The following is a 9864-nucleotide window of genomic DNA, read 5'->3' as shown; positions in this document are numbered from 1 at the left end:
AAAAAAAAAAAAAAGAAAGGAAGATGGATCGAGTTGCTGATCGGTATAAAAGGAGAAAAAGGAGGGATGTTCGGCTTGAATCTCGGTTGAAATTGACTGCAGTTTGATGTTGCAGAAAAAATAAGAGAGAGGCGAATATAGTCGATAAGAGGAGCGCACCGTCATTTTGCTTGTAATTAGATGAGATTGTGTTAGTGATGTTTGATAGAGTATGACATATCCGAAAGAAAAGAAAGAGAAAAAGGGAGACATGCGATAACAACACGTGCTTGCAGTCGTAGCTAAGAATTTATCGTTCGATGAAAATTCGACGATATTTTGATCGTATTCCGCATATAATAATTTTTTCTTTTCTTATTTAAAATCTATTGAAAATGATAATTTAAAAATATTACTTTATATATGAAAATATATAATGTAATCAAGAAAATTATAATATAATAATATCTTTAATAAAGATACAGATTAGATATATATATATATAGGAAAAATTGGAATTATCTTTAAAATAACTAAATCTTTAAAAAATTATTAAATATTAATTGAGAATTCTTTAAGATGGATTTACATTTATTATGTATAATCCTTTCAATTATTAAGAACTATCCAATAATGTATATATCGTGTAATACGATACACGATTTAATAATTTTATCCAATATCAGCATATTCCATTAGAAAAGTCCTGACAATGCATCAAGAAATTCTTTCCATGATAGATATGTAAGTGAGTAAAGATGCAATACTACAACGATACTTTCCATCTAAACTGGCTTACAATTGGATGGAAAGTATTATTACTGCACCTTATTATTTCCTTAATATGACGAGGAAAACCTGACAAACGACGGATCGATTCCGTTACGTGTCTTTGAATCTTAATTGTAATAGACAACGATGCATAACGACGCAACATCCATATTGATACTCAATAGCGATATAATAAGAGGATGCGTAACAAATATAGACTTTACGTAATTAAAAATTTTATACAAAGATAAAAAATTAAAATAGGAGAGTATTTATTGTATTTTTATGTATTTTTGTTACAATTTCGTTATTCCATTTACGAATTATTCCATTCACTTATATATTATTTAATAAAATTCTGCAGAAACATACATAACCGGATGACATAAAATCGAATAGTATCCGGTTTTAAACAGGATGTGATACATGTTGCATACTTATCGAGAACATAACAAAATAATAATAATGGATATTACAAGTACTTTATGTTCGGCATTGAAAAGAGTGCTAAGGTATAAGATTACGACTCTATCAATCATTTTCTCTCGTATAGCCATCCTTCTGAAAATTCTAGACCTTGTAACCGGACACGTAGCAGCAATAAATCAAGTTTCAAATGATCGTCAAATCTTAAAACACACTTTCTAATCCTTTAAATTAATAAATTCTGTTGCGCTATATATGCTAAGTGATATTAGATGCGATATCCGGTTTTCATAGGGCAGAATCGTGAATATATATAACATATATTTAAAATCACTATATTTTTGCCTTTTCTTTTCTTTCTTTTTCTTTTTTTTTTTTTTTTTTTGAAACCTATGCGTACAGTACTATCTGGCAAAAAAGATGTAAAAAAATTTTTATTTGCTGATTTTCTTTTTTTTTTTTTTTTTTTGAAACCTATGCGTACAGTACTATCTGGCAAAAAAGATGTATAAAAATTTTTATCTGCTGATTTCGCTTGTTCTATTATTTTTCATAAAGCAATGGATAAATTAGCTGTTTAAATCATACTAAGCATCGACTTAATGATGGAATTTTTATTAACTATTCAATTCTGAACCCTATTTCGGATAATAATAATATTTAACCCTCAAACAACGTAGTTATAGGAACATTAACTTTTTATGCAGTCGAGTATCCGTGTAAAATTGTTCATCTTCCAAAATTTTGTCTATATAATATTTTATAATAATCTACTATTGATCAAAAGTTTAATTTTTTTCAGACACTACATCATAATGTAGTATCTATATCTGTACTACATATTATTACAATAAAAAAATTAATTAGAAAATTAAAGTGATGATAATTAATATAGAAAAAAATATATTTCATCAATTTTGAATAATTTTAAATAATTTTTTAAGGATCGCTCGGTTTTTAAGATTTTCGTAAAAAAAAAAAAAAAGATTACTTTACTATTTACTTATTTTGCATAGAAGTTTATCTATAAATAATCTGCATTATTAGGGGTTAAGTACATGTATAGATATACATTTGGAACAAAAAAAAAATGGCAAGCAACTTCGATGCCATTGAAAAAGATATTATTTCTTTTCATGGCCGTTGTTGAAACGTGAGATAAGTTACTCGTTTTTTTTCCTTCGATGAGATGGATCATCGCGGCATCTTTGATGCTAATATACGAATTATGTATCATTTGTATGAGAATAAAAAAGAAATATAAGGAGAAAGAAGCATAAGAAAGAAAAAAAAGATATAAAATGTTAGTTCAATGACACTTCACACTTTGAGATTCCTTTTTTATCGGGCCATCATAATGTAATGCAGCAGACTCTTATATTACATGGATGTATTCGTTTCATATCAGTTTATTTCGGAAAAAAGACAATTTTTAAAGTTTATTCGGTTATCCATATATATATATCTTTATTATCATTAACTATATCACGTATATTTTATTTAGTTTCGTAAATTATAATTCATCATGTTGAATAAAAAAAAGAATGAATTTATCAATTATTTCATTATTTCATTGTAATTATTTCTTGAGTTTCATCTAATTTTTCATTCAAATTTCATTGATTAATGTTTGTTGTTTATTATATTATTTTTTTTTTTGAAAATTTTCGAATATTTTCATACTTGTATACAATCATCCATAAAAATCTATATTAATATGAATCTTGCTATACAAAATAATAATGAAGTTTAATCTTTTCTTAGTGTAAAGTATGCTAACTTTACAATGAAATTTTGCAACATATTAATTCAATATAAATAATCTTTTTATAGAATAGATATATCTAGCTATGCGAAAACTTTTGTTCAAAACAGGCGTGATATTTTTCCATAAAGTTCTAGAAAATTTATTACTTATTTCTTAAAATTAAAAAGTTTATTACTTCTTGTTACTTTACACTTCTATCGTGTCGTTTCCTATCAACCAATCCTTCTTTTCCACTTCCTGTTGCATTGTTATTCTATTGCAATTATTGTAATACATCGCGTGTTATAAGTAAGAAGTTATTTTCCAATGTACGTTTATGAGTGCATGAAGAAACGTATTCAGGAATAGCTACAATGACATCGAGCGTTGAACAGAAATTTTAACTTGAATCTTTTTAAAATTGGAGTAAAATGGAACGTTCTTCAATTTATTTATTTTTTAATATATCCATCATCACACAATGCAAATAATAAACATAAATATAAATAAATAATTAATATTGTAGTGTTATATAAAAATATAAAACTTATTGTAACTATCTATTTATGATATAGTGTAAAGTAATCAATGTAATGTCCATTAATTGATCCAAATTAAAATAAAAAGTGCTGGAAAATTCTGAAAAACTTAATACGCTATTTTTTGAATCAATCGCGCAATTAATATGGAAAATTTGTACTTTTATATATGCAAGTAGAATTTAACTTTTATATACGTGATATAAGCAGTTATCGATTCGATATATCGCGGAAACCGTAGCTAGCATGCATTTTGATACTTTGTTCAACTCACGATAAGATAACTATTTTTTAAAAATCTTGCTATTGATATGGATTTTTGTAGTAAATGTTATAGTGGCGACATCGCAAATAAATATTTTTCTTGTTATTATTAATATATGAATTAGTAGAATAATTTGCTTTGTATAAAAATTATTGAAAATAATTTAATTATATTCAATAACTTAATTATTGAAGATACTTAAATGATTCAAAAAATTATTTTTTTTTATTAGTAAAAAATGAATGATTAGAAAAATTAGATTTAAGCTTATGAAATAAAGTAAGATAGGTATATAAAATAATAAAAATATATGCAGTAATAAGAATATAAAGCAATAAATTCTAAAGTTATTAAATATAAGATAGTGGCTCAGAAAAATTAATTGATAAAGTGCAAAATAAATATTTGATTAAATAATTATCTCGAGTAATCATAGTATCAAAGTATTGTATAAATAAAAAATGATCATACGATGAAAGTGAAATCGTAGGTAAGGTAATTTTAAAAAAAAATGAAATTGCGCGATAAATTCTTAATAAAATGTTATCTGGATTTACAGATTGATAATAGAGATTGATAAGAAAATTTATTCGTATTGTATTAAATAAAATTTAAATAAAAAACTTTCCATTTAATTATCATAAAGCAAATATCTTTTTGATAATTTTCCTGCATAGGAAGGGTTTTTTTGATTTTCAAAAAAGTTAATTACAACAGTCAATTCAATTATTAAACTCATTCTTTATAATTACATTTTGTATTTTTACAACAAAATTTAAAAAAATTAAAAAGAAATTCAATACACTAGTATCTCTTTAACTCAGTTCTTAAAAGTATAGATCACGATGTAGCAAGGTCGTAAAATCAATCAAATGTAAAATAATGATGTATTATTTATCAGAACTAATGCTTTGACAAATCTACGATCAGATAAATATCAGAAACTTGATAAAAAATGCAGTGTTCATTTCTCAAGTATATCATGTCACATTTGATCATCAATCGACGTCGCTTCCTAATATATAGTTTAATTTATAATGCTGTGTCTATTCTATAATTATTCTATGTGTAACTAACAATCAGTTTCTGTTTCTTAACAATCGCTTTGGAATCAATCAATCAATATTATTCTATATATATATATTCAAGATTTTTCTTTTTGCATTTAAATATAATTTAGAGAAAAACATAATATTGTATAATTTTAATTTTTGCTTCATAAAAATATATTCATAATGTTCATGCGATTTTGCTGATGAAAATGAGACCAAACTCGGCGTATTTAAAATAATTTTAAATTAACAATAATAATATCGTAAATTTACACGTATCTCGCTCACTCTTATTTCATCTTATTCTCTTTGCCTTCATTGCCACTCGTTCTCATTTGCAACACACTTTCTTTTCTTGTCACCGTCGGACCAAATATGTCAGCAAAACATGAAAGTGAACGCTTGAGTTACTGAAGCCGAGAAATTCTATTGCTTGTATGATTAACATTCTCATATTTCCTTTATAAATGGCATTGTCTCAAAATAAATATCTACTGCTACTTATGGAGGTATTACTATAGTTTGTTCAGAGAAATATTGCAGTGTCGTTGTAAATTATTTTGTTATGACATTTTCGTCGCCAGCATTTAGAAATTGAAATACTTTCTCGATAAACTAACCTTTACGATCACTTTCTATTTATATCATCACACAGTTTGTCCATTATTTATTCAAATAATTTTTACAATAACACATACACCTATTAATAATATATTTTAAATAAATAATTCAAAATTGCATTATTTTTTCAATTATTTTAAATTCTAAATTATTAGATTTAGATTAAACTCAATGTTTTTTTTCTCTAGAAAATTCATTTTTGTTTTTTAAAGTTTTAATAGGGAAAAAAAACTTTGTGATTAAAAGATCAAAGTTATTTTAATATTACCATCCCCATTCCCTTTGATAATTTCTATTAAAATAAAAATTTTATTTTTATTTTAAATTATTTGGAGTAAACAAATTTTGTGACTCACTTTATATATAGGAAATAATATATAACATATATTCTTTCGAATTATTATTCCAAACTGTTATTTAATTGATCTATTTTATTGATAGCGATAATTTATTTTATTATGCAAGAATTATCACACGTTGAATCATCGATGTGCGCTAAAAGATATTTACATACTGCAAAATCGAGGCTACGATCTAAGGATGCTCGGTTATCTATTCTCGCATCAAGGGTGAAAGGGCCTTGAGGTCTCCACTTAATATCCAGTAGGTTTCAGATTTCATGTGAAGATATTCTGTTAAACCTTAAGGATATCTGCTTTTCGCTTACAATTAGTATCTAAGTACTTTGTTTGATATAGCATTAATACTAATTTCATTTTCTACTGCAATTCACTCGTAAATTACAGTGATCCGTTTGTATTGATCATTTCCTAGATTCTAATCGCAAGATTTTTAACTATTCAACTATTGAAAATTCGTAATTTTATGGGCTGCATCCATATTTTAAAATTGGCCCTTTCTTGTTTTAAAATTTAAGCCGTATAATATTTGAAAGTCAAATTGTTCAAAGTCTCGTTAATTATTTTCTGCTAATAAGTATTACAAATGAAAGTTGTTATCAAAATTCATTAGGAAAAAAAGATTTGATGGCAACTCTCAAGAATTTTACTCTCAAATAGATTTATATCCTAAAATTTATTATGGTTAATAATTTTATCCAATATTATAGATATATTCCCCAAGTATAATTCAATATTATAACTCATATAATATTAAATAAGGCTTTAACCTCATCAAAATTTAAGTTGAAAAATTTACGATTATTATTATTACATAAAATTCGTATTGGTCAAGGTTTAACAATTCACTTTCAATGTAAATTACATTTTTAAATTGTTAACGATACTTAACTACAATAGCAATCAAGCAAGCCATCAGATTGCCAATTTTGTTCGATTTATAATCACACATAAAGATAATCACGGTGTATCGAATCATTAAAACTTATACCTTTCTCATAAGAACATATTGCCAATAACGTAAAAATATTAAAAGTGTTTAACGAATAAGTGTTGGAAGGGTGATGTTCTCTTCAACATCTAACCAAATGTTCTTTAATAAATGTTTTCACAACATTTTTCTCGAATGGTATAATATTATTAAACATTAATAACATTACCAATGGCTCAAATATGAAAAGAATATCATTACTTATATCTAGTGTTCCAACACTTAAATTGAACGTTTATACAGTCTATTGGAATTTTTGTCACAATTATGTCGGGAAATATTTTAGAATATAAGAAATAAGGTCATCCAATTAAAAAATTTTTCAACTGGATTGAATATATTGGAAAATCGTTGGAAAAAATGTTATCAGTATAACGATATTTATTATCTTATTCAATTATTCCAATTGTTAAAGTGTAAATTATGATCTTTTGATCTGTCAAACGTAATATAGTTTTAATTCAATTCGAATTAATATATTGTCATGAATAAATTTCATACCTGTTGCTATATCTTATTTATTGCATTTTACACAATGCAGAAATCTAAATCTGTCTTTAATAATAGGAAAAAAAAATTGAAATTAATTGTTTCATGTATTTGAATAATCAAAATCGTGTAATGATTCATAATAATTCCTGTATAATAATACCAATTACATTAATTTGATCACTTGTTTCATCCATCATATAAATATCATGATCCCCAAGTTCTTCGATTAAAATTCTTTTTTCTTTTTATGTTGCAGAACGAGAATTGGAGGAAAGAAAGCTGGTGTCGAAAATCAAATCTACGCCTCGACCGTTCGAAACACGTGTTGTCGTTTTTTTTTTTTACAAGCACGCGATAAAAGGATTAGATAGAGAAAGGACAACGATAGAAGGACAAACAACCGTTCAAAATATTTCATTGAGATTGTTCTTTGTAATTATGAAAAGGCTGTGAATCGAGGTTACCTATGTATCGCGAAGAGAACGAGCAAAACAGAGCCGCGGACTTGGCTCCCCAACAACCAAGTGGTGCAAACACATTCGAGCGTTTGGAACATTCTCAGGATAGCAAAAATGGGGACGATGGTCCCAAGAAGGTGCAAACAGACGCTTCCTCTTCAACGAGTACTCCAAAGCCGCGTGCACGGAATTGTGCACGATGTCTGAATCATCGGCTGGAGATCACCTTAAAATCACACAAGAGGTATTGCAAGTATCGTACTTGTATCTGCGAGAAGTGTAAGATCACTGCCAATCGGCAGCAAGTGATGCGGCAGAATATGAAGCTGAAAAGACACCTGGCACAGGATAAAGTCAAAGTAAGAGTAGCGGAAGAGGTTAGTCTTTTCCTTGTTTCATAATGGTTTCTTGGCGAAAGGCTCTCTTGTCGTGGCTTGAGTCAGCGAGGTATTTTGTATTTTAACGATTTCCTAACATGTTGCCGCTGATATAGTTTTATATTGAAATTTTTTTTTTTTCTTAATTAATAATTGATCGTAAACTGTAAGCTGATGTAAATAGTAAGTTCATAGGATACTTATTAGTAAAAAGTGGAGTGAAATTAGAAAAGTATTAGAATTGTAAAGAATTTATATTTAGATTCAATATTATACAATGGCAAAAGTATTAATAATCGTTTATTTAATAATTGAATTATTTAATTTACTATAATATTTGTTATTTATTTAATTCAAATATCATATAAATTTCGATTTCTACCTGATTCATTCCAAATTATTTCAATAAATTGTTTTACATATATAGTAAAAAACTAATTAAAAACAGTTACACTTGTATGAATAGAGATTTTTAAAAAATTTGCTAATATTTTTCAAAATTCAAAATTTTTTCAATTTCATTCCATAATTTAGTAATTTTTTTAAAATGTTTTTTATATGTTCTAAAAAATCATTCCTCTATTTGTTCCATATAAACCAATAAACATTCGATGAAATAATAAGACATCTTAATATCAAGCTCATAGAAAATATTAACCCTGCAATAACATCCTTGATTATCTCAGTATAACACTCATTTTCTATATCATATTATATTCATATTACTGTATTATAAAATGAATTGCATATAACTCTTCTATAAATTATCTCTAAGATTCTTATTCTATAATCCATAGATTTTTTTCTAAAAATATTCTAAATTTGATATAATTCTTGAATATTTCTGTTAAGTGAGATAATTTCTATCTAAGTGATAAGTTTTGGGTATTTAGTATATATTTAAAATACAGCATAAAGTTCATCAAATTCTTTTCTAAAATTTATCAAAAATCCCAAATATATCTTGGCCAAATATTTTTTACATATTATTCGAAAAAGAACTCGTTGAATCGCATAAATTGTCGTTCGCACCTTTCGGAAACAAACCATTAGATAAATGTATCGTTTGCTTTCATCGTCGAAACGTTTTCAATTATTGATACTATAATTGACTAGAATCACACGAACCTATGATTATTTTATTCATGCTCCTAACATCAGGTTAAGCTGCTTGTAACGCAAGGCAAATCGACGCCATTTGTTTAGTTTCCGCCTCAGCACCTGCGATAATTTCAAATATAAGCCGCGCTTAATCTCACTGAACTCCGATCGTAATTGATTCTTTCCTAACAGGTGGATCCGCTCCCATTTGGCGTAGAAAATACAATTTCTTCGGTCCCTCAACCACCTAGAAGTCTCGAGGGTAGTTACGATAGTAGCAGCGGCGATTCACCAGTGAGCAGCCACAGTAGCAATGGTATACACACCGGATTCGGTGGTAGTATCATCACTATACCCCCTACGAGAAAATTGCCGCCGCTGCATCCTCACACTGCGATGGTCACCCATTTGCCACAGACGTTAACCAGTGAGTGATGAATTTTCTTTAATAATATATTTCCTTTTTCAACCTTTTATTCAGATTTTGGATGAATTCTCTTATATGAAATTCTGTAGAAAGAAATATTTGAAGGTTTGCATGATATTTTTGAATGGAAATGCATGAAAGACTTTTTTTCTTAGTGTAATAAATATTTGAATCATAATGGAATTGAATTTAACTTTTGTATTAAAAAGATATTATGATTATGTTGGTAGATTATCTAAATAAAAATTGGCTGTATTGT

General features: G+C 26.9%; 1 protein-coding gene across 3 annotated transcripts in view; it reads left to right on the top strand.

Annotated features, from left to right (window-relative positions):
- Positions 1-9864, top strand: part of LOC102670591 (protein doublesex-like) — a 92066-nt gene that overhangs the window by 3391 nt on the left and 78811 nt on the right. For 2 of the 3 annotated variants that reach the window (XM_006623863.2, XM_006623864.2), the window contains exons 2-3: positions 7499-8077; positions 9371-9605. In XM_006623863.2, the coding sequence (XP_006623926.1) occupies positions 7709-8077; positions 9371-9605 (604 nt within the window). In that variant the 5' untranslated portion in view covers positions 7499-7708. The remainder of the gene's footprint in view (positions 1-7498; positions 8078-9370; positions 9606-9864) is intronic. The other variant, XM_031514292.1, reaches the window with a different exon arrangement.

Source organism: Apis dorsata, unplaced genomic scaffold (genome assembly GCF_000469605.1).
Source record: "Apis dorsata unplaced genomic scaffold, Apis dorsata 1.3 scaffold_963, whole genome shotgun sequence".
Lineage (NCBI taxonomy): Eukaryota > Metazoa > Arthropoda > Insecta > Hymenoptera > Apidae > Apis > Apis dorsata.
Note: the sequence above shows the minus strand (reverse complement) of the source record. Positions and strands in the feature narration are given on the sequence as shown.